Source organism: Botryllus schlosseri, chromosome 15, assembly GCF_051294905.1.
Source record: "Botryllus schlosseri isolate E-star chromosome 15, Bs_hap1, whole genome shotgun sequence".
Classification (NCBI taxonomy): Eukaryota; Metazoa; Chordata; class Ascidiacea; order Stolidobranchia; family Styelidae; genus Botryllus; species Botryllus schlosseri.
The window spans coordinates 24,379,238-24,406,356 of record NC_137250.1 but is presented as its reverse complement, the minus strand read 5'-3'; the positions used below and the strand labels follow the sequence as shown (position 1 = coordinate 24,406,356).

The 27,119-nt window shown below is 40.9% G+C and overlaps 1 protein-coding gene across 2 annotated transcripts; it reads left to right on the top strand.

Moving 5' to 3' along the window:
- Positions 1-8,477: 8,477 nt before the first annotated feature.
- On the top strand, positions 8,478-24,151 carry LOC145457915 (uncharacterized). 2 transcript variants are annotated; one of them, XM_080336210.1, is made up of 5 exons: positions 8,478-9,561; positions 9,975-10,015; positions 10,201-10,248; positions 22,318-22,386; positions 22,441-24,151. In XM_080336210.1, coding segments are annotated over exons 1-5 (1,002 nt in total). In that variant the 5' UTR covers positions 8,478-9,559; the 3' UTR covers positions 23,283-24,151. The 2 variants fall into 2 exon arrangements, with proteins under 2 accessions (XP_080192336.1, XP_080192335.1); XM_080336209.1 differs by having other exon boundaries at positions 8,483-9,545.
- Positions 24,152-27,119: the final 2,968 nt, after the last annotated feature.

Here is a 27,119-nt window from a genome sequence, read left to right as displayed (position 1 = left end):
CACAAGGTATATAAAACGATAACGACACGGGCCGTGCAATGATGGACGAGGAGATTACAAAATATGATGAAAACTATCACCGATACCCAACCCATGCTTGATATGAAGGGATCAGGGCTACTATACTGGATATTTTATTACGCCGATTTTCCGATTTGAACATCGTGGTCACTTTATTCATCAAGCAAAGCTCTACGCATCTGACCAACACCAAGCCAATCGCAGATTAATAAATCAGTATCATACCGCATTTGACTGGCGAAATATGTATTCATTTATTGAATGCCACTGACAATGAAAGTATTGCCTCTACAAATAGCTGTCAGTAATGCCATGGACTGTGGGTGCAATGTACATATAACATTTTATTGTTGTTTTCAACTTCTACCATGTCTTCCGGTCGGCTAACATATCATTTATGGCAGAATACCTTTTCGAAAGATGCCCAATGTTGAAGCGCTATAATCAGTACCGCTCCGATGAAGACGTGCGACAGTAGCTTTCGATCAAGACCGGATTCAGTAAATTCTGAGCTCTGAAAGACAACTTTTGGATTGCCAGAAATTCTACAGTAGCTGCCGTAAAATAAGTCTGAGTAAAGCTTCAGCGAAGCGGAACGAAGCTGCAAAATCGATCGCTGCCATTCCACGTTTACATTCTATAATCTCGGTCTTATCTGCATTCAAACTTAGTTTGTTTGCTTGGAGCCATCTCGACACTTTTGGGAGTTCCCTATTCACAGATGCATGCAAACCATCGACAGTGTTGGAGGTTATGAAGAGGTGAGTATCATCAGCAAATAGCGTTGTGCGGAATAAAGATGCATTAACAATGTCGTTAATATAAATGAGGAAAAAAGTCGGTCCAAGGACTGAGCCTTGTGACCAGAGTGAAGTTATCACACAAAATTCTATCACACAAAACCCAAGGTACCAACTAAAGGTTTCATGTGACATACATTACGGAGGTATCACCAAACTGCGAAAGCAAAGGCGGACCCGGATTTGCATACTCACATACAATAAAAAAAACGTGCGGGAACTCTCGCCATACCAAATTTCACACGAATCGGCCATCGCAATCGTGCAAAATTATATTTATGTTCGGGCTTATGTATATATTTCAACGAAATATGCAATAACAATCACGTCAGTTAACTGATAAAAACCATTTTGTAACCGACTTCTGACCATTGCTCAAGATGTTCAAGCGTGTGAACTCTATTCTTTTCAAATTTCATCGAGATCCAATGTTAGCAATAGGGTCAAAATTCGCCCCGCCCCCCTAACCCACATCCCAGGATTCACGTCAGATAACCGAGAAAACGACTTTGTAACCGACTTCTGACTATCACACAAGATGTATCAGCATGTGAACTCTATTTGTGCCAAATTTCATCGAGATCCAATGTTAGTAATAGGGTCAAAATTCGCCCCACCCCTATCACGGGATTCACGTCAGAAAACCGAGAAAACGACTTTGTAACACACTTCTGACCATCACACAAGATGTATCAGCATGTGAATTCTATTTGTGTCGAATTTCATCGAGATCCAATGTTAGCAATAGGGTCAAAATTTATAAACGTCAAAATGTATTGTTTTTGCGTTTGGAGTGGGTTAGGGTCATAGTTGGGTTTAGGGTATCCCAAGATTAGGGTTGGGGTTAGGGGGTTGTGGAAAGGGGGATATTAGGGTTGTGGGAGGGGGGATATTAGGGTTGGGGTTAGGGGGATATTAGGGTTGCGGGAGGGGGATATTAGGGTTGTGGGATGGGGGATATTAGGGTTGTGGGAGGGGGGATATTAGGGTTGGGGTTAGGGGGATATTAGGGTTGCGGGAGGGGGATATTAGGGTTGGGGTTAGGGGTATATTAGGTTTGTGGGAGGGGGGATATTAGGGTTGCGGGTGGGGGGATATTAGGGTTGCGGGAGGGGGGATATTAGGGTTGGGGTTAGGGGGATATTACGGTTGTGGGATGGGAGATATTAGGGTTGCGGGAGGGGGGATATTAGGGTTGTGGGATGGGGGATATTAGGGTTGCGGGAGGGGGGATATTAGGGTTGTGGGAGGGGGATATTAGGGTGGAGGGAGGGGGGATATTAGGGTTGGGGTTAGGGGGATATTAGGGTTGCGGGAGGGGGATATTAGGGTTGGGGTTAGGGGTATATTAGGTTTGTGGGAGGGGGAATATTGGGGTTGCGGGTGGGGGGATATTAGGGTTGCGGGAGGGGGGATATTAGGGTTGGGGTTAGGGGGATATTAGGGTTGCGGGAGGGGGATATTAGGGTTTGGGGTATATTAGGGTTGAGGGAGGGGGGATATTAGGGTTAAGGGAGGGGGGATATTAGGGTTGTGGGAGGGGCGTGTTGGGGTTAGGGTATATTAGGGCTGTGGGAGAGGGGATTTAGGGTTGGGTGAAAGGGAGATTGGAGGTGGGTTAAACACCGGTTAGGCGTAATCTAACCCCAACGTTGAAGCTAACTCACCTCCAACCCTAATATCCCCTTAACTCCAACCTAATATCTCCCTCCCGCAACCCTAATATCCCCCTAACCCCAACCCTAATATCCCCCCTCCCACAACCCTAATATCCCCATCCCGCAACCCTAATATCCTCCCTCCCGCAACCCCAATATCCGCCTTCCTAATCTTGGGATACCTAACCCCAACTTTGACCCTAACCCACCTCCAATCCCCTTTTCCTCAAACCTTAATATCCCTCTTTCCCGAACCCTAATATCGCCCTTCCCATAACCCTAATTTTCCCCAAGCCTAACATCCCCTCCCAAGCCCGAATATCCCTCTTCCCCCAATCCTAATACCCCCCAACCAGACCCCAATATCCGTCTCTCCAAAGACACAAAAAACAACAATTCATTTAGAATTTTATAAATTTTTATTCGTGTTCATGGGAAACACTTATTGGTGATCAAGGTAAACACTTTTCGATGTCTACCTACTATCGAAGAAGTGCCGAAAATATTACCTGATTGATTGATTGTTTGATTGTTTCGGATATTTTTGGATAGATCGGACATGGAAAATTCAGTTTTCCATGGTTCGGACCAGGCGTGACTTTTGATATCAAGTGAAAAAAAGTATCGTCAGAATATAGATAACTAACCTACGGAGGTTACTTATCTATAGTCAGAATGACAACCTAGCACGGACAGAAAACACGTTCTGAAGTTCTGATTCGGTAGTGCTTTAAAGTTGTTCTGTCCAAGGTCCAAGCAAATATAAATCAGCTAACCTTAGCCGGCGCTTCTTCGTTATACGATCAGAGAGAGTGAGTGCTCCCCATGGTACCTATAAACAATGTTCCCATTGAACATGATACAATGTGACGTGTTTCACATGATATCAAGCTGTGCTGCCCCTGAACTCGATATTTTTTTCTACGCAGGCGACCTGGGTTCGATTCTCGCCAGTACCCTCTTTCTGTGAGTCGCTGCTGAGAGATCCGGTGATGGGCATGGAGATTCAAGCAAATGAGAAGCAGCAAGGATTAGAGTATGAATGACGATAATCAAAAGACTTATTTTTATATTCAATGAACACAGTGCGAAAGTGATTTTACTCGTATTTCGCATAGTCATTATGCTGTAAAGATACATTAGCGTCGTATTGGAAGTTCGGCATTGCTCACACGATCGCTAGTTATGTCGGCTGATTAATTAAACTAATTAAATTCAGTGATTCAATCACACAATATAGTATATATGCAACAATACTGTGACAGATAGAGTGACTCGGACTTGAGCCGCTAGTGAATTCTTGAGAGATTGACCTGCGACTCGGAACCTTCTGACTTGGTCACGACCCTGGAAACGGCTAGGAGTAGTCTTAAGATCAGACACCCACCTGGGCCTAGGCGATGTAAAGAGGACGCAGGCATACTGAAAGTAAAAGAAGATAATATAAAGTGGCAAGTGACAGAAGATAATATAAAGTGGCAAGTGACAGAAGGCTAAATCAAGTCGTGGTCCGGTAAATGGCGAGGGCTGACTAGTATTCGTTCAGCAGAAATTGCTTGTATTTCGACTTAAATGTTGACATGCTCGACGACTGTCCGATAGCCGGTGAGATACTGTTCCACGCTTCAGGTCCGGCATCTATGGTAGTTGGACGACGTGGACGCGCGTGTGTCGTACTTACGCACTTTTGATACTGAGGTAAGAGACGTCATGTCCCGGGTGTATTATTTTCCTCTGTACAGTGGAGCTCAGATTACACTATTACATTGGAGTCATCATCATTGGTTCATTAGCAATTTTATCAGTTCAATACACCACAAAAATGCGATACAATGAATAGACAGGAAGATGTCGGAGCGATTTGGAGTAGTCTATGGAATCAGACACCCACCTTGGCCTAGGCGATGTAAAGAAGAGGCATTTAAATATTCGGGGCAAGTCAAGTCAAGTCATAAGAAAAGGTGACTCGAGTCTGACTCAAGTCAAGTCATGACTCGAGTCATCCCAACACTGGATTGAGGTCGACCAGGCTAATAAATTTCGCCACACTTTCTGACGCATATGTACGATATCATCAAAGCAATGCTTGGTTTGTTTTAAACAAGCATGTCCTCACTTTATATAATTAAATACCAATATTGCGTTTTGGTTTATAATCATAATTTTATATGGTGCGGCCCGCGACTGGATTCAGATGTGTGATGCGGCCCGCGAGCTCGAAAGTTTGCCCACCCCTTCCACACACCTTTGGCTATCCCTACATAATACGCTTGGGATAACTCATCACTAGGGCGATTTTTTTTGACCTAAAAAACGGAAGATTTGACCTAAAAAATCAAAATTTTGACTTTTTTTTACCTAAAAAAACTGAAATTTGACCAAATTTTGACCTAAAGTATGCAAATTAGGTGTTTTCGCACATAATGTTAAAATTGTACTACTTATCTTCATTTCTGGTTGGAACTGTCTGTCCTTACAAAGTAGATTGGCCTGAAAGAACGTTTTTGGCTCAAAAACTGAAAAATTTTTACATGAAAAAACTAGTATTTTACCGAAATCTGGCCCTATGAAGAATTGCAGTAGTTACATTACGTATTATGGTGGAATAATTAAAATTTGTTGTAGTAAAACGAAAGATACTTTCCTACATTCTCGGCTAGAAAGTTTTTTTTTTGCGGTATCCATGGTGTTTGTCAACTACTATGGTCATTTACACCAGGCCGATATTCTTCATTATTTTCCGTATCTGCCTACATATAGCACGGCCCACCTCTAGGCTTTTTTGTAAGACACCGCTTACGCGGATGAGGTGGCGAGGTGGAGCCTAGGTAAACCTCCGACACTTAGCTATCGGAATTATGAAGTCGACCTCGGTCGGAATCGAACCCACACCCATTTGTGTTGCAGCCGCGGATTTTACCACTGCGCTATCTCGGGTAGAAAGTGTCTGTTCTTACTAAGTAGCTTGCCAAGAATGGAGAAAGAACGTTCAACAGCAGCAGTTGTTAGCTGACAACACTGAAGTTGTGTGCACACTGCTTGCTGGTGATGCTCCGTGTTGCTTCATTCTGACAATGTTGTCTGTATCACAATTTTTCAGCTTGCGCTTCTTGAATTAAGAACCATGCAATGCCCAAGCAGTCTTGCTTCAGTTAGGATATTGCGGTACGTTGACCATAAAACCATGTCACTATTTGTTTCATTTGACCGTTTATGATTCACAATGAGCAGACGATGGGCCGTTTACAACGGTAGGCCTATAAATTAGGCTATGGGCTGTAAATTATCAAATGATAAGTTCACAGACAGCGCAAAATCTACGATACAAACGAAATGTAGAGGTCAAAAAATGTCTGATTTTGTAAACAATTTTGACAAATTTTGACCTAACGCTACAATTTTGACCTTATTTTGACTTTTTTTGACATGTCAAAAAAAAATCGCCCTACTCATCACGGATAGCAAACGGTACTGGGCGATATTTACAGAAAATAGGTTTCGCATCATTTTTTAATCGAATGTCTAACCCAACATCCTTTAAACAACCCAATTCAGATTCGAAAAGTTCTGGGAATTCGTTTTACTGCTGATATCCTCACAGCGTTTGGCCAATTCCGAAAAATCAACTTTGGAAAGTGATTTTACAACACTGTTACCGTATAGCAGCGCATCAGTCTCAGATCAGATATCAGATCAGTCTCTATTATCAATCTGGTAAATTCAAAACTTTCATAGTAGCTGAAAAATTATAACTCGATAGCTTTTATGATGGCATCATACATTTGTCCGCCCCTTATAATTAATATCTATCAAGTACAACAACAATTCTATTTAAATAGTCATAAATGTGATGATTCTTTTCGTGCCAGTCCTAAATTGATACTAGAGTAAATCACATTTTGACGATGTGTGTGTAGCTGTGTACTGTCAGTCTGCTGGATCGGCTCACTTTCAACAGCACAATTCATTCCCGCCAGATAAGGCCTTAGGAAAGACGTAGAATGCCTTAGGAAAGACATAGAATACCCTCGTAAATGCTGCGGCCCACGGCGTCGTCAAAACTGGAAAACTGGCCCGCGAGCACATTTGAGTTTGAGACCTCTGCTTTATATAATTAAATACCACTATTGCGTTTTGGTTTATAATCATGATTTTATATGGTGCGGCCCACGACTGGATTCAGATGTGCGATGCGGCCCACGAGCTCAAAAGTTTGCCAACCCCTTCCATAGGGTGTGCGAAACACCCGGTTGAAGACTTGAAGAGCCCTGTACTAGTGCTTGGATGGCCAGGTCTTAAAAAATCTGTTCAGCTTATGAGGTCGCAGAGGGGTGAAAATGATTTTTCAAATTTCCGTTATAATATCAGTACGGGCATGTATGTTTCCTGAAAAATGATCCATTTTCATAGGATTCTGCTGAGTCCCCTACTGTGTTCCGAAGGCTGAAATATTTTTTGGTGTGATGTTGGGATAGTCCTTTTGACTTGTAGCATGGTGTAGTTCAGCTTATGAGGTCGCAGAGGGGTGAAAATGATTTTTCAAATTTCCGTTATAATATCAGTACGGGCATGTATGTTTCCTGAAAAATGATCCATTTTCATAGGATTCTGCTGAGTCCCCTACTGTGTTCCGAAGGCTGAAATATTTTTTGGTGTGATGTTGAGAGAGTCTTCTCGACTTGTAGCAAGGTGTAGTTCAGCTTATGAGGTCGCAGAGGGGTGAAAATGATTTTTCAAATTTCCGTTATAATATCACTACGGGCATGTCTGTTTCCTGAAAAATGATCCATTTTCATAGGATTCTGCTGAGTCCCCTACTGTGTTCCCAAGGCTGAAATATTTTTTGATGTCATTTGGGATTGTTATTGTAACTTGTAGCAAGTAGTGGACCTGCCCTTGGGGTCGCAGAGGGGTGAATATGATATTTGGATTTCATCATTAAAATGTAGGCATTTGAATGTCTATTTGCCGGAGCAGGATCTTTTTTGTTGACCACCTCCAAATATTAAGATCTGGCAATCGGTTTTTCTGAGAATTTTGAAATCTGGCAACACATATCATAGTTATTTTTAAATTTTATAGACCGAAAAAAATCATGTTATCCCCGTACATTCACAATGATTCACCCGGTCATCATATTTCTGCGGATGTGCTATTAGCATCACAGTGGTTTACGCGGCGCTTCTTCGGTATACGCCCGAGATTAAAACAGTGTTCCCTATGACACCCGTAAATGTTTCCCCATGAACACGATAAAATTTTATAAACGTCAAAATATTTTTTTGCATTTGAATAGACGGATATTAGGGTTGGGGGAATGGAGATATTGGTGCTGGATGCGGGTTAGGGTCAAAGTCTGGGTTAGGGTATCCCAAGATTACGGTTGGGAGAGGGGTATTAGGGAAGAGAAAGGAGGGATATTAGGGTTGGATGTGGGTTAGGGTCAAGGTTGGGGTTAGGGTATCCCAAGATTAGGGTTGGGGGAGAGGGGGATATTAGGGTTGGGGGAGGGTAGTATTAAGGTTGGATGTGGGTTAGGGTTAAGGTTGGGATGAAAGTTTAGGTTAGGGTATCCCTAACCCACATCCAACCCATTCCCCCAACCGTAATCTTGGGAAACCCTAACCTCAACTTTTACCCTAACCCTAACCCACATCCAACTCTAAGACCCTCCTCCCCCAACCCTAATACCCCCCTTCCCCAACCCTAATCTTGGGATACCCCAACCTCAACTTTTACCCTAACCCTAACCCACATCCAACTCTTATACCCCTTCCCCAACCCTAATCTTGGGATACCCTAACCCCAACTTTGACCCTTGCCCACATCCAACACTAATATCTGTCTCTCCAAAGGCAAAAAAACAATTTATTTTGACGTTTATAAAATAGTATCGTGCTCATGGGAAGCACTTGCTGGTGTTACGTGAAGCATTGTTTCGATCTCGGGCGTATATCGAAGAAGCGCCCGATTTTCAGCATCACACCTGTGTGTAGTCAGTGGTATTGTGCATGAGACACTGATTCAGATTCCATATTGGGATATATCCTTGTCTGACGGGTATTTATCCATGAGTTTGACACTATACCGTGTTCTGCAAGAATTCTCTTTCTCGGTTTTCAGAAGCGCCCTTGGACGGCTTTAGACCGAACTAACATCGCTCATTCTAGCATTCATGTACAGAAATTGACTATGACCATTCATAGAAACAAGCAACAATTTTCGTGGCATATTGATATTTAGAGGTAGAACAGAGTCGAAAGGTTGGGAATCACTGGTATAAATTGTTCAAATAAATCATGTAGACAAGCATATGCAACTTGAAAGCACTCAATCAACATATAGTCTAAACAAGTCGGCATTCTGTAAATAACGAGCACATAGTATATGGACTTCGGCTTGCACTGCAGCATGACTTCCCAGAATTTGATATTAAAAACTTGATACGAGTTGGTACATCCATAAGCGATGAATCGAGCAATCTTTCTACAAAAGGAGAGTCGACTTATTGATTTACAAAACGATTCAACCAAATAATGGATCAGTTTGGGCTGTCTCCTTCCAAATCCTATTCCACAATTGGTGGAATTATATTCAGATATGCATTTTTATGGTTACGCGAGCATGGCTTTTATGTTTTAAATTGGACACAGCAAGTGTTTTATACTTGTGCTAGTGTGCCACAAACTGATGAAGTTTGGAAAAGGTATGGTGCCGGTATTGAAAAAAATTTTGGCACTGCCTAAATCAGGATTCCAATTCTGTCATTGCTAAAATATCATCTGATTTCCTAGAAGATGCATCAAAAGGTAATGATATCTGCACAAGTAATTCAAAGAGCAGCTGTCTGAAATAACCTTAATTACATATACGATTTATGATTTATTTATCTTTTCAGATATACTTGATCAGATTGGAATAATTTTGTAGTTGCAATGCTATTCCTTTGAACAAGTGCTATAGAAGGACTTCAATCACATTCATGGAATGAGACAGTAGAATAATTTACTTGAATCATGAAAGAAAACATTTCAATGGACTCCAAGCAAGTACAGTGGTCTTCAAAGTAAGAGTTTCCAAATGTGTGTGCTCTAAATCAAACTGTATTGTGAATAAAATTGTCCACTTTCAATGTTGAGACATATTTACGTTTCTATGCATTTTTCAAATTTTGAGAAAATTAAGTTTTTGTAAAATTTTGGTTTATTTTCAGCTGTAACGTGATTACCATGTTTGTTTATTACATTATATGTCAAAGTTGATAATGGCCAAGATATGGCCGAAAGAACATGAAAACTTGACAGAAAAATTGATTTTCACAAAATGTGTAAAATGGACATAAGATACATTGGCGACATTGACAAGACAGATACACATCGACATTCGCAACATTAGTGACGTTGACAAATTAAAGACACCCCTCCGATTCCACAACAATGACATGTTCATTATTCTTCATGATGAAAATTCACTTACCCCAAATATATTTTGACAGGGAGACCAATTGCGGAGGACTGACTCACAGGCGCGATGTCGGTGAGCAATATATCACTATTTTGCTTTATGTTTGATCAATAATTCATCAGAAGTGACTGTTACTTTGTTTTCTTATTTCGCCAAACTAGTAGGCTATAGACTAGAGTCGATATCCTAAGAAACGGTCTGCTTATGTCTAGTTATATTAAATGCTTCTTTATTATTAATATAATTCTTTATTCAAGGCAGTCCAGCAGAGCAAAAGACGAAACGAAGAGGACGAAAAGAGAAAGGTAGGAGCATATTTTTAATCATACAATGAAAGGGTGTGCAATTGTACTGTTTGACAAAAGCATTTTTTTTAAAATTTTACTAATAGGGAGAATAATTGTTAGGTGGCCATACAAAATGCTGGGCACCAAATTTGGTCTAATTGCTACCAGTAACAGCAATCCGATTCCAATTATAAATAGGGACCATATTATAACATAGGCCTGCCTTCGTGTAAAATTCATAAGTCTCTATGACTGAATTGAATAACGATACTGAGCACTAATATATTGAACAAATTTATGAAGCTGATCTGCTTGAAATTAATATGTTGATATAATTCCCAAATGAAATACTTACCCCACACATGTCAGTGATATCTAAAAGAAATTGATCATTTTACAAGTTACAGTATATATGTTGTTATAGCTGTATAGTAGGGTTGTTCAAAATTTGGAAAATGTTTGGAATTATGCGTGTCCATCGCTTAATCTGTAGATTATTGTTAAAAAACAATAATGGGCTTGAAAGAAGCTCCCAGGAAAGCCGCTAACGTTTGTCTAAATGCGTTTGAAAGTCGTTGTTGAAGAGTGGGTGGGCAACCGACAGCAGAGGCGGGCAATCACGAAACCACGGTTCTTGATTGGGTAATCGGCTAAGCTTCACTGATTACAGCAACAGCTGACTCGGATTCGGGAGCTTCGCTTTACTAAATTGAAAGTCTGTTTTGCTCTGAAAGAGTCTGTTAGTAGCGGTTGTGGTTCTGTACAAGCGCGGTGTGGGTTGATGAGTCATTAGTAGTACTGTAACACGTGTTCTTTGAATGCTTCAGAGTCGATAGCAGTAGTTTATGATTTGGAGCAACAATAGTGGAGTCATGGCAGAGGCAAACGGCGAAAGATTGCACACATGCCGCAGCGAAGAACAAGATCCAAATCTGAGCAGTACTTGGTCGGATATACTTGCGATTACATCTGTGGCTCGAGATTACCTACTATACGAGAAGTAATGAGTTACTTGCTGCATCTGAAAGAGCATTGTCCTCAGTCAACCCCTACTCATGAACTATGTACTGTGGTGGTGGATGATGTAATGACAGTGTGGAAAATGGCGAGAATTGCGACAATGCAGAAATCACATGTGGTGCGATCACTTCAAAACCTGCACGAAAGATGGCGTGATCTGAAGAAGAATTCGAAACAGGAAAGTGATCTCAAAGGTAAGAGGAGAAAATTCACTGATAATTTGGACAAGCTGTGGGATATTGGAAGTAGAGATGCCATAACAACAATAGAAAATGACATTTATCTATCACATGAGAGAAAGCTTGAAGACATTGCATTTTATGAAGATCAACGGCAATCTCGCCAGTCAATAATGTTGGGAAGTGACAAAATTCTGGCTAAAGACCTCAAAAAGAAAACAGCAGCCATTGCAGATCAAACTGTTGAAAACGTTTCACACGACTCAAGTTGTGACTATGTTGTTTTAGCATCATCGTCATCTTCAAAAGAGGGTGACAGTTTGAGTTCAAGTTCTGACTATGATGCTGATGTTGGACTTGGCACCTCGACCCAATCCATTAAACTGATGACACCTAAAAATATTATGAAAAATACACATGTGTCCCAAGCTCTGGATCGATTGCAAGTAACTGACAACGATGCTGATGGGAGCATTTATTAAGGCTTGTGGAGGAGATATAGCCATGTTCTCCCTGTCAATATCTTCAACGAAGAGAGCCAGGGAAACAAATCGCCTGGAAATATCTCTGGACATTTTGGAAAAATTTGCCGAAAATAGACCACAGCATGTTGCCATTCATTGGGATGGAAAGCTCACAGAGGATAGATTAGGAAATCGATATGAAGCTTTGTCAGTTGTTCTATCTTGTCAACCTCAATACTCGGAAGGAAAACTACTTGGAATTCAGAAGATACAAAATGCGGCAGGTCAGACACAAGCTGAAACTACTTTCGACATAATTAAAAAGTGGGATATACAAGATGCTGTAACAGCTTTGGTTTTTGACACCACAGCAAGCAACAGCGGCTGTCAGAAGGGTGCAGCGAAGATCCTTGAGGACCTTCTAGGAAAGAAGGTTTTTTACCATGCGTGTCGGCACCATGTGTATGAGCTAGTAGTCAAAGACGTCTGGAAATGTTTATTTGGAAAAGCAACAACTGGACCAGAGAATGCTCTTGCTCTTCTCGGTGCAAACCTGGTGCAACACACCATGTAAGGTGGATGGGCACAATTCTGTATGCTCAGAAGATGTTCATGTGGGCTGATCAGTTACATTACAAATCTGAAGAAGTGGAACTGCTGCATCGCTTCAATTTATTTTTAGTTCTCTTTTATATCCCTGCCTGGTTTGCTTCCAGCATCGGTCGTGATGCAGCCGGTAATGACTTGAGATTCATCCAGGACATGTTGAGTTACAAGGAACATGATGAACAAGTTTCCAAAGCTGCTCCACAAAGGCTTTTAAAGCATGGCTGGTATATCGTGAAGGAAACCGCTGTATATGCCTTGTTTTCGCCGAGTGAAAGCAATGAAACCCGAGAAAATATGGCAAAGACGCTCCTGCAGGTAGAGCGAACTTCAAGTTTCATGAGAGGCCCGCCCTCGTTGAATGCAACTGTACACATCAACAAGGACACTACTTCGTCTGATTTTATTGGGCCACAGTCGTGGTACATATTCGATGTTTTTGAATGCTCTGGGGCGTGGCTAGCTCAACCGGTTGATGTTTGGCACTTATCAGATTCCTACACCAGAATGAGCTCTTACATCAGTTCTGTCAAAGTCGTTAATGATGCCGCAGAACGAGGTGTAAAACTAAGCACAGACTATGCTGCAATCTTGACTGACAATGAACAACAAAGAGACAGTCTGCTTCAAGCTGTGGAACAGCATAGGAAGACAGTTGGAGACAGCAGGAAGTCAACTCTAATCAAAAGCCTGTAATCTGCAATTTGTGCCTGACAATGCAACAGTGATCTGCAACGTACTTTTTTAATGTCTTTTGTAAATAGTGCTTTTCGCCTTCATTCAATTGTGAATAAAAAGTGTAATATGCGTTCGTTTATGGGTGAGACGTCGACTAGTCATAACAAGTACTACTGAGATGTTGACTCCTGGTGGTAAATTTTTGAGTTTCACTCACTGTCAGTAACTTTTGGAAAGGTTGAAGGTAGCAAGATGCATGCATCTAGTTTATTCGTATCTCAACTAGCGAGAGCACCTGTGCAATACATAGCACTTTCTGCAGGTAGATATTAACTTAGGCGGTTGCAATGTTGTACTATGGACTCTTAATGACAACATTAACAAAGGCAATATATCATATCTGTAATGCCACCAACAGAAACGACTGCAGAACAGCACGCAAAAATCGTTACCAGCAGTGATCACAAAGTCGGTCTTTCAGCCAATCATTAGCTTATTATTACCGGCTTCAACCAATCAGGATTGATGACTTCTCTTTGCCCGCCCACTTCATCGATTCCCCGCCCACTCGCCGACGGCTACTTTCAAACGCATTTATACAAATATTACCGGCTTTCCTGTCAGCTTCTTTCAAGCCCATTATTGTTTTTTACCAATAATCTACAGAATAAGCGATGGACACGCAGAATTCCAAACATTTTCCAAATTTTGAACAACTCTACTGTATAGTTGTACATCGCCTAATCCAGTGGTTCTCAACCTTTTTCAGCTCGCGGACCGGTAAAATTTCAAAAAATATTTGGCAGACCGGTGGACTTTCAGAATTGAAATAAACCCAAAATGTAAAGTATGCTACTCGAGCAGGGGTCGCCAACTCAAAACGGGTCGCGGGCATTTTGAAAATTCGTAGAGGTCGCGAGCCGTATGAATCCAATATCAAGGTAAAAATAGGCCACGCAGTTTAACAACCTCGTTTTTGGGTAATTCCATGTCTGATCAACCAAAAAAATGGATTTCGTCACCACATAGTGCTTGAAATTTGCTGAAATTTGGCTCAAAACATCATGAAGTATGGCTCACTAAATCGCAATTTATTTGAAATGAATTACTTGAGTAATTTTAAAGTTATCGGATGATGAAAAACATGCTTTTCATGCCCATTCAACCGTTAAATTGTAGGGCTGTTTTTAAGTATATTTGGAATTGTCTGTAAATGGGCTACTTTGACCTTAGAATGTTGTTCACTTTGTTATGTTGTATAAATTGATCTATTCTTTCATTCAAGTGCGAAATTAATGATTTTTGGTGCACGGCCCAGAATTTAGCTCAAGTTGAAAAACGCAATCACTCAAGCATGACAATATTTCAGGAGTCTTCCTCCAATTTCTGTCTACTTGAAAATAGTTATGAAGGGTGGCAAATGAAAGCTGTTGTAACACAGATTCCTTAGAAAACAAGTTTTTTTGTAATATTTACTTACAAAGTTTTGAAAACAGGGTATATTTCAGGTCATGAAAATGTAGTGATTTTCCTAAAAAATGATGTTCGATATTCTACTTGCTGTGTTACCTTGAGACAAACTCCAACATGTTACTCATTTTCTAGAAATTCTTTGTTCTAACAGCTTTCATATGACACCATTTACAAAATTTTTGAAGCAGACAGAAATGAGAGAGAGACCCCTGAAATATTCTTGTTACGCTTCAGTGGTTTCTGGGGTTAAGGAGTTATATTTTGGGTGTCAACCAAAAATCAGTAATTTTTGTCCTGTATGATAGAATAGATCAATTTATACAACATAACAAATAGAACAACTCTCTAATTGTCAAAATAGCTTATTTACAGAAAATTTCAAATCAGCCTAAAAAATTATTTGATTTTCGCGGTTGGATGAACATAAAAAGCTTGTTTTTTATCATGCAATAACTTGAAAACTACTTATGTAATTCATTTAAAATAAATTGATATGAACTTAGATCAGGGCCGGCCAACCCGTGGCCCGCGAGAAGGTTTTGAGTGGCCCGCGAGGTAATTTCCGAAATTTCTAATATCATCAACAATGGATTGCACAGATTGTGAACTTGCAAGGCCAACCAAAAATTTGATTAGTCTGGCCGCAACACTTGAGATGTGATGACTAAAATATCAGTTCCGACGCATTGACAGATCCATCAGCAATTCACATATTGGTACATCTTCGTACACACCAACTACAATAAAGCAGAATAATTTGCGATAGATTTCTCAACAAGCTTAGCGCAATATGTTGCCACTCGATTTCTTGTTTTTATTTATTGTTGCCCTTTTGTGAAAATGGAAGAACACGTAATGTATCAGATTGAGTCTAACTATATTCGCGATTACGAGACAAAGTGTCGTACATATGCGACATTGCGTTTGCGCTCGCAGTAAGACCGTCGACTATGAAACCTAGGCACGAAATGATTGACGCATGTTGGTCGCAGCTTTCGATATCGATATGTCCATGCGCCGAATAGCCCAGTCCTCGAAAACTTAGCCCAGCGATATACAGCAGGTCCATAATATAGTCAAGTGACAATATTATTGACCTATGAACTTCAAAAAAATTTCGCGCTTCGCGCGGATAGTGGCTCGCGCAACAGTTCGTCAATCGAATGTGGCCCTTTGGCCGAAAAGGTTGGCCAGCCCTGACTTAGATGATACTTCATGGTGTTATGAGCCAAATTTCAGAAAAATCTGAAACTGAAGAGATACCCAATCCCTCTTTTGATTAATCACAAATTGAATTACGCCATGGATTCAGAAGTATTTATGTAAAGTTAATTTAGAGGTACTATCCGTACTATCAGTTTATGAGGTGGGTTTTAACCCTCGACCCCATTTGATTAAGTGACAATTTTCCCTTCAATAGCAAGAGTTTTTTCTATTCTGTCATTAGACAACATAATCCATTCTCAAGTACTTGACTATGCTGTTTTATAAACGTTACTGTAACAGGTAATGTAAAACTAATTGAACTTCATGGTTGGGTGAGCACAAAATGGCCATTTTTTAAAATGCGATAACTTCGTGATGGGTTGACCAATTTTGACAAAATTAAGTTTGCTGCAGTCAGAACTGGATACCAGATTTACCCCTCCATTTTCATTGCAATCTGAGGACCCAGTGGTGACAAGAGCGGTTGATTTGACATGGACTTACCCTTTTATAACTTTACGTCAGTACAACGCTGTGCTCTCTAACATGGGCGACGCGCATAGTTATCACAAAAGATAAAATATTTTATCACAGAAATACAAATACAACAAAAAATATGATTTTATTTTGAATTATGCGCTGCGCACGATAGGCCTACCAGACAACACTTTTCAGCGATTAAAGCAGGGGTGACCAACCTCTTTGTTATTCACGGCCGCATTTCGATTACTTATGTAGCATACGGCCGTAACGCCAGTGCATAGTCGTAATGAACTAACTGTAGGCCAAATACTCGCGTTAAACAACCCATGTCCACTGCCGGTGAAATGGTGGGACTAATCTATTTACTCATATCAGCTATTACTATGCGCACTGAAATCGTAAGTAGTCAGTCATATTATAGAGATTGTAGGATGGAGCGGCGACTCATTGTTCTCAGTTTAGATCCGTCACGCTTGACTTTGCGTAGTGAAATTCCGTTCGCGAAAGTCCGACTGTCCTATTTTACATGTAAAAGTATAGGCGATTTCGGAAATACATGGATGAATTTGACCGCCGAAAAAGAGTGGAAATATTTGAGGTAGACGTTCAAAATTTTGCATGTTACGAGGAAGCATCAATATGTTCTCACTAAAAAAATTTCACAACTTTCCTCAACCCAGAACACGTCTGAAATCAATTCCCCGCAATGCCTTATTCAGCGATAAGTTCTCCGCGGCCGACTATATGTTCGAATCCCGTAAACTCGTAGACAATGCTATAATTGATAAGGCTTTATGCGGTAATAATTGAGTGGCCGTTGACAGCCGATGATACCGGTACAGAACTGCCCAAACTATTTTCTGTGCATACGCAAACGATGAAAAAACGGATATCCTACCCACGGAAAGCGAATGAAAAAAAACGAAGAAAAAATTATCACTTCTGAAAGATCAATATCGTACACTGTTTCATCGGGCATTAGGCCGAGGTGTATGTTACATTGGAAGACTGTACTTATTCGTTTTGACATCTTCCTTTCTGTTCACTGCTAAATCGCATTGCCTTACATCCCGTTGTACATTTCGCGTCTTACGCAGATACAAATAATAGAACCGCCCCTGCAATTATGGTCAACAACTGCGCTATCCCTGGATGTATCTATTTTTGTGAATAATCCGCGTATCAATAACGTCGTTGGAGACGTAAGCTAGCAGCTGTCTCAACTTCAACCGAATTAACAGCTAGAGCAATTTACAATAGAGCCGAGATCTGCGATAATCATTTTGAGGAGTCTGATATCATTCAGCTGAAAACCAGAAAGCAACTCAAAATGGGAGCTCTGCCTAAGCTAAATTTATTGCCTGAAAGATGTAGCATATTCATAAAGGTATGCGTGATATCTCTCACTCAGATGAAGAAACCAATGCACCAAACGATCCAATTGATATGTTTATTCATATAAAAAGAAAGGGAGATCCGTTTTCCAAGAAAGAGTTGCCAGTAACAGAGAGGCACAAACATTGTCCAGATTTGGTTCAATCAGCTACGAATTTGAACAGCAAAATTTGGGGTATAGCAGGCCTAATGGTTTGATATTACAAGTAGATAATCTTCAAAATGTCAATTTGCTCAGTTGGTGACGGGAGTCTATGCACTTTCACATGCTTCTTGAGTTCCCTCACGGTGGGGAAAATGCCACATACGCCACAACTGATTCCACTTCACTCATCACTTCCTTCAAAGCATTGAGAAATTCCTCCTGGTCGATTGATTCCCAATCCTTCCACCATGATTATTCGGCCATAACTATCACGTTTAGTATAGGTTAGCCTATAAAGAAATCAAAACTTCTGTGCAAGCATAACATTCATAACTTTATTTCCGTTGTGCTACTCAAATAATAATTACAAAACCGGGTCGGATAACATCACAGCAATGTCCGCTAGCAGATATAATCGAAGGAGGCAACAGCTAGCTAGCCTATAGGAACAACAACATTGAATGCGGTAATAAGTCCTTCTATTTTCTCGTCAGCAAGTTAAAATACATGGCAGATTCACGAGATTAAACGCAAGTATCCAAGATCAGCCTACACTTATACAACCATATTAAGACATCGAATTTGTATGACATTCCTTTATAACTATTCAACCTCCTCTATGCCGACCCATTCCATCGACAAATATGCGTTATTATCAACAACTTCTCCAACTTTCCCCATCTGAATTCCACAGGGGATTGATAGTGCTCATAACAATGGGTTGTTCACTACACAAAGCGGAGCGATCTAAAGGGAGTTGAAATTTATTGCGCGCAGTGTAAATAGTGCAGTTTAATTATTATAAGTATTTCTGTGTGAATATGCACTAATACTATTACAATGTCAAATATTGAAAGTAATACCTGCAATAATACCACAAATATCCATTTTAACAAGATTGGTACTGCAAAATCACGCCAACAAAATATGTCGCGGATGAATATCAATTGGGCATTTAAATCAGTCGTCACTCCATCCTACAATCTCTATAGTCATATTATGACTAGCCAGTGGGATTCTTATCTTAGTCACGCGAAGAGCGAAAATTTTTCCATATTTATATGAGTGAATTTCGTCATATAGTGTCACATATTATTATCAATTATTATCCTTTCTCGGCCCATTTGATCAGATTCGCCGATAGATTTGATGCAAGGGGTGTCTTCGAAAATTTAGGTTTTTAATGCTGTGTTGCCTTTTCAGGTGGGCCAGTTCTTTATAGTCCTTTTTGTTGCATGCTGTTATTTCCTGACCTCCCATCAGAATTGTCGTTGTAGTGGAAATATATTGAATTCGCCCGAACGTACCGGAAACAAATTTCCTTTGTGACAAGAACACGATTTCAAATTGGTATTTCTTTATGGCGCGCATCATTTTCCTCTGCTGTTCGCATCTATACTCCCGGGGTGCTCAGATCATAAAGGACACTACGGTACTATATTAATAACGAAAATCAACTTGCATTGAACCGAGCCTAGAGCGAAGATAATTTCAATATTAATTCAAATTTCTCATTATAAGTAGGGAGTCGATTCGTAAATTCAATTTGCATATTGACGACCGCGAACACATCCCAATTGAATTAGGTGTCAAATGCTGCATAATTCCCTTCTACGGTCATACGTCCGCAGATTGGCCAACCTAGGACTAAAGAATCGATGTCGGGGTTAGATCAGTGGTTCCCAACCTTTTTCGGTGGCAGGGCCAAACTTAGAATTTCAGAGTACGGTCGGGGCCGCACGAATATCAGGGCAATGAAAGAAACCCAAAATAGTCACCAAAATATGAAAATTGGCATTGTTCCGATCATTCGCTTGACGCCATTGGCGATTGTGTTGCCGCGCTCCCGTTGTTCAGAACAATCAACCTTTGCTGGCTATTTCTTTTTAGTTTTATTGCCCTGGCGAGATTTCAATTCGTATTTTTGGAATCAGTGCGACACTTGCTATCGATAAACACCGACATATCAAATTATTCGGACGCTTGGGTCGCGAGCTATTGGACTACCAATTAAGATGCTTTTTGCCGGCTAAGCAGTACGCATCTCGGCGTATTCAATCGTGAGTCACTTGTTGCACATCTATCCGTAAATTAGTAATCAATACCCAGGGCCGTAACAGCACTTCGTCAGGCCCCCCTAAAACGTTGCTCTTGGGCCCGACCTAGGGTGATAAACCGAACTTCGAAGCCCTCCAGACCCCCTCAGGCTAGATGGCTGTTTACCGCTATTTATCATCTAAATCGGGTGTCCGTTTTAGGCAGCTTCTCTCGACTGATCGCGCTAAAAATTTCTCTAATTCATGATTAAATCGGTCAATATAATCGGGAATTGCATATATATTGGTATCAATTTTTATCCTCTCTCTGCTCACGTAATCAGATTGACCAGTTGAGCCGAGTGAGTTGTGTTTGAAAAGGTAGGACCGCTCAATAATAATTAAACATCTTCGGGCGTATACCCGTTGGCAGGAACGAAACAGCACTTCGTCGGGCCCCCCAAAACACTTGGGTCTTGAGCTCCCATAGGGTGATAAACCGACCCCCCGTCCCGTTGTTCGCTTCTGCCACGAAATCAGGATCCCCGTTTAGTGAGCCAGCGTGGAGCGCGAAAATTTTCGATAATTCAAAATAAAATAGCTCAATAAGATCGGGAATTGCATATATATTGCTATCAATTACTTGTCCTCTCTGCTCACGTATTCAGATTTACCGGTAGAGCTGAGTGAGGTGTCTTGGAAACTGTAGGGCCCGTAAATAATAATTAAACATATTCGGACGGGCGGACCGGTTGATACGACTTCATTACATAATGTTATTTGATTATTTCGTGACCTCCAGTCAGCTATATCAAAAAATATAGAATCGCCCAAACGTACTAAACTAAAAGATGCATACGATTTGGAATTGGTAGTTCTTCACTGGCATATAATTATTCCCTGCAGGATGGTAGCCTATTTGTCTCGTGAGGTTCAGATTGCCAAGACAGGAACATTGGCGCCAGTCATTTAGGCGCCTATGGTCAATTATACCTATATGTATTTTGTATATACATAACGAAGTTTTCGGTCAGCGTAAAGGCACTCCTTTTCGGCGAAGGTTTTCTCGCTGCCGATCGTTCTGGCGAACTTCTTGGAGTCGCATGTTACATGGCCTAAAACTTCACATGTCTTCGTGCGTCGTGGCGCGGTAATGGCCAACGCCGATATGCCCACTTCTATAAATCTTGCGTATTCTATTTTTGTGGAAAAGTGCCCAATAATTAAGGTACTTGGAAACTTGAAATCGCGGGCAGCACGAAATATTTTTGAAAAATTTGCATAAAATTTCATAAAATACTCTATAATAAATACTTTATGCTAATTCACTAAATTTTGGGCCCCCTTCGAGCTCGCTCGCCTCAAGTTCCTGCAATCCTAATTGAAAACTCCAGACTCCAAGCCAAGCAAGAGTATTTTACAAATATAATTTTTTTTTCCTAAATCGATTTCTCAATATTTTTGTGGGGGCCGCGGTTGGGAATCACTGGGTTAGATAGACACGGTAATTGCTTGAAAACTACGTCCTCGAAAAACTTGGCCTTTCGGGGAGCCCGATGCCGTTTTTTAAGCGTCTCGGTCTTGGCAGTGATGTGTCATTGAACGTCAAGACAATAGACCCATTGATATTACCATCGCTGAAGCCGTATCAGCTAGTGAGGAACACTAATATTGGGCAGATGAGAATAGCTTATTTTGAACAACAACAACAGCAACTAGTGCTTAAACTGAAATCAATTTCAGCAATTCAAAATGCTGTACTGAGTGTTCATCCGAAATTTCGAATCAGATAGCGGGCCGCAAAATATGATCAGCGCCGAACAACAACAACAGCAACTCTAATGATACTTTTCTCTTCGGCAATATCGAGAGAAGAAGTTCTGAATCAGTTCAATATATGTTTTGTTTATTTTATCAGTGGAACAGCCTTCCACATCTTGCATCTTGAAATTAAAGTATAAAATTTATATACCTGGCCCTAGCGGACCGGCGGTTGAGAACCACTGGTCTAATCTAATCTTTTTACGATGAGCTCCAAACTGTTAGCAATGAATATTAAAGGTATGCATATCAAGAGCTGTTAGGCAATTCTATCACAAATTCAAGAGATGGTAATGAAGAATCATTAGGTTTGTTCGCCATCTTCCATGAATGTATTAATTTCATTAGATATAGATAGAATTATGATTGTTTTATTTACGAGCTTTCAGAGCGCCACTCTTTCACCAGATGTGGAAACTAGAGTAACATAAAAATTTTGAATTTGAAGAGATTTGCATATAGTAATATCTAGAGTCAGACTAGTATTCAATAGATGTGGCATCCAGCGTAAGACTCATTTTCAAAACATCATTTATGTCATCGTGAATGTGTCAGAATTTTGAACTTTTTATGATTTGAAGGTGCTTCATTGAATACAGACCAAGAGAACACAGAAAAGACAAATAAAGCTCGGATCTCGTCTTTGAAAGGTTTGTTTTACTGAATCTGGACCGATCGGAATCTCATAGCAGCCTCTGTTTCAGAGAAATGCGCTTCTCTCATCCAAAAGGGTGAATATAAGGAAGCTTCGAGGGTTTTGAAAGAGATCCGGACAATCCATGATTCAGACGGACTAGACACGCAGCTGCAGACCATCGAATGCGAGCTTCAGTCTTCAAGTGACTGCGGCGAGTCGTATATAATGGGGGTGAAAGATATGCTTACTGACTCTGACACACTAGCAACGGATGAAGTCCGTCGTTACGCGAACGATCTTGAAGTTGACAACCACAACATCCGTGGCATCATTCTTTACCGAATCACTGTAGACATGATAAAGTCCGAGAAGGTGTCACCGAATGACATCATCAGTTACATGCGAGAGCGGGCTTTTGACATTGGCAATTCCGCAAAAGCTCTCATTGAGAGCGGTGGGCGTTCTCGTGAAATTGGCATCGAATACGGTGTAAGGTACTTGAAAGAAATTTTGACCGAACTTCGCTCTGTGCAAGACGGTGATCCTGCCAATAAAGCAGACAAGGAAGGGAAGTGTCTGAATTCGTTAGCTTTCCTCTGCATTGTGGCATCTTTGAACGAAGAAGCGATCCAATATGCCAAGGAAGGTCTTGAGGTTCTTGATAAGGAATTCGGTGCCAATGCTTCAAAACACAAGGTGTACGGATGGCTCTTGAATAATCTTGGTACAGCAAACCACAATGCTTGTCACTATGATGTAGCAGAACCGTACTATGTAGCAGCCATCAAATCATACGGAAACGCCGTCGATTTCCTCAGCAACGAAGAGCGCGGCAGAGAGATGGTTCTTTCGAAAAAGAATCTTGGCAACTCTTGTAAGAAACTCGGCAAAAAAACTTTTATCGATTGACGTTTCCCTGTCATTTTTAGGGCTGGGCACAATGATGCGAGTAATCGGATCTGAATCGAGCATTAATTCTATGATTCTAGTCGAGTAGTGACAGATGATTTTTTGCAGTACTGAGTTGATTTATCAACGAGAATTATGGTTTCGGTACTATATTCCACTGTGGAAGGCTGTGAACCACGATTAGTCGTATCACAGAAACCTGCAGTACAAAAGCTGCAACCATTGGAGGAAATAACATGTGATGAATCCGTAGCATGGTCACAAATTGCAGTGAATATAGGCATGGTATAAAATATACCAAATTATATTACATACATTATATTCCATGCGGTAGTATAAAGGCTATGCATTCGAGCTTTCCACGTCATCCATACTGTAATGACGTCATAAAGAGTGATACTCGATTCAAAATTGAATTACTCAGGTATTCGATTTTGCCCAGCCCTAGTAAATTTGTGACCGTCTTTCATTGCTGCTAGACTCATGATCATCTTTGAGTTGATAATTCATTTCAAGCCGAGCGAGATAGTGTAATGGTTATGCGTCCGGCTTCTCGAGCGGTAGGTCGTGTGTTCGATTCCCGGCCGGGTCATACCAAAGACTCGAAAATTGGTATCCGCAGCTATCCTGCTAGGCGCTCAGCAATCACAGATAGCAAAGGAGGAGAAAAAAGACGGGGGCGCAGACTAGATGACCTCATGCGGCCGTATCGCAACTCCGTCGTCAAAGCATCTCGATGGTGCAGGCGAAAAAGAATATCATCTCTCTCTCTCTCAAAAAGCGAATCACGAATCGATTCAGTCAAAACACTTCATTTTTCGCCTCCTTTTGGATATAAATTCCTGTGGTGAGCATCTTTTATTTATAAACTTGATCTTTGCCAGAGTAGATGAGCGAATTGCTCATTTAACGGTTCGCTGGGAACGTGTAGTCGATGGATAGGGTTGATTACCTTAAAATATGAAACACATTATTCACTTCATCAGGCTGTAGCAATTCAATTCCTGCACAACAAATGAGCTCCTCCAGATACAGATGCAATTCGTTCAGTTTCATACCAGCACGTTCTGAGTTGGTGTCCCTGCGGTGATGCTGGTAGTTTCAAGACGTCAACTTTTCAAAGCAAAATATATTTAAACAACAATAGAAAACGTTTTGCCCTATACAGGTTTCTACAGTACATGGCTGAAAACTCTTACCAACGGGTCATGCCTATGCCTACGAGCTCTTGAGATGAGGAAAAGGACTTTTTCAGTACCGGCAATTCTGTACATCACGGTCCAGGCCCTCACGCTCTGATGCGAAAGATCCCTCCGCTTCATCCTCTAATATATTTACTTTGGTTAGATCTGAAGCAATCTTCCCCTTTCTTCTTGATGTAGTTAAGGGCATGTGGAGAAAAGTCAGGGATATCTAGAACTTCTCTTTTCCATCTTTGCTGTTCTGTTTGTGATCGAAACCAAAAGGTTGTTCGCAGACTGCAAGGCACTATGCCAGCATGGGTATTATTCGTCACAATAACTACTATGACTAAGCTGCAACCAATGTGATGGCGGTTTGGTATATGATATCCATTTTCAGGAAAACTATATATTGGATTGAAATTAGATTAGAATTAGAGCAGAGAAATATTTCACATATTAGATAGCATTTTGCTCTGATTTATTAGACAACTAGAATTATCTACTGTAGTTGATGCCCAGTCTGATCAGAACTTTTATGATTGCATGGTATCTACTGTCAGAAACTTTCCAGCTCAGCTCCTGAAATAGCCGCCGGAGCGTTACTTCAGTGCTGATTAGTCGAATTTTACCCTATATTTCATCAAAATTCTCAAAAGAGAGGACATTGGGCGTCCTCCGAGGACAAATCCTCTTCAAAGAGGACGTATGGTAACCCTAAGATACATATCACAGATAGTTGGTCATGGTCATCATCCTTACACAAAGTCTGATTGTCTTACGCTGGTAAACCCTGAAGCCCGCTTACACAAGCATAATAAACACACGGAAGATATACGAGTAGGCGAGTTATGAGTGTAGCAATAATGATCTACTAAAACACATTATATAAACTGCCAGGAAGATAGATGACAAAACCAGATATAATCATTGTATTTTACAATTCAAATTTATAGGAAGATGGCCTATTCTGCATTATGTAAATAATGTTTTTAACCATTCTGTCTGATTATGAATACTAATAATCAGCCCTCAAGCTTACCGGACCACGACCTGACATATCGATCTCGCCTTCTGCCACATGCCACCTCTTTCTTATCTTGTCCTTATATATTATCTTCTTCTACTTCTCATTAATTGTGCAATGTGCATGCCATCTCTTCATCAATCAGGTTTATTAATATTTTCATCGTTTCAAAACATCACAAGACTGCGATACAATGAAAAGATAGGAAGGTGTCGAAACAACTTGGAGTAGCCTAGCCATTAAGATCAGACACCCACATTAGCCTAGGCGAAGTAAATAAGAGGCATGCACACTGAATGAAAAGTAATGTGCGGCCTGTTCTACAGCCTTAGGCGCTTCATGCCAGCATGGGTTCTTCTGATACTCTTTAAATCCTTAATCCAATCGAAGTTACACTATGGCATCCTCTGTTGGGGGGCTGCCAGTAAAACTGCACTCAAGCCACTGCAAAAACTACAACATAAAGTACTCCGAATCATAGCTAGGGCCCCAAAGGGGCCTGGCTGCCCGTCCAACAAGTCGCTGCTGAAGAGATTCGGCGTCCTAAACATAGAAGATATGCGGAAACTAGAAATCGCCAAGTTTATGTATCAGTTCCACTGCGGTCGTTGCCCCGAATATTTCAATGACTTCTTTACCTCGGAATCAAAAGCGCACAAGTACAACACACGCGCGTCCACGTCGTCCAAATATCATATGATCGACCGAAAAGATCATCGCTCTATCAAATATGCCGGACCTGATGTGTGGAACAGTATCCCGCCGGCCATCCGACAGTCGACGAGCACGTCCACATTCAAGTCGAAATACAAGCAATTACTACTAAATAAATACAGTCCATCCTCAAGATTACCGGACCACGACTGACCTATCGATCTCGCTTCCCATGACATGCCGCCCTATTTATTGTCGCTTTCTTTTTCTATACTATCTTCTTTTAACTTTCATTCAGTGTGCATGCCTCCTCTTTACATCGCCTAGGCCAAGGTGGGTGTCAGATTCCATAGACTGCTCCTTGTCGCTTCGACACCTTCCTGTCTTTTCATTGTATCGCATTTTTTTGTGGTGTATTGAACTGATAAAATTGCTAATAAACCAATGATGATGATGATAATATAAGACGCAAGCGACAAAATGAGGTGGCATGTAGCGGAGGGCGGGCGAGGTCGATGTTAGGTCGTGGTCCGGTAATCCTGAAGACTGGCTCTTTACATGTCTTAGGCCAAGGTTGGTGTCTGATTTCAAAGACTACTCCAAGTCGTTTTGACACCTTCCTATCTTTGCATTGTATCGCAGTGTCGTGGAGTTTTGAAATGATGAAATTGCTAATAAACTGATACTGATTAATTAAACGATTGAATGTTGCCCATTCGTAATTCTCTCAAAATTGCCCTCTTTGGCGACAACTGGCCTAGAACATGTAAATATGAGGCATTAACAGTGAAAGAGAAGTAACAGAAGACATCTTAAAAGAACAGGCAAATAAAATATATTTCACCTAGAGCCACTTCAGCTCCTGAAATTCGCGCGTGAGTGAATGCAGTTTCCATTACACGCATCATTTGTTCTTGCACAAAGAGTGTGGCGTCTGTTATCGGAAGTCAATATTGCAGGCTTCGCTGGTTTCAA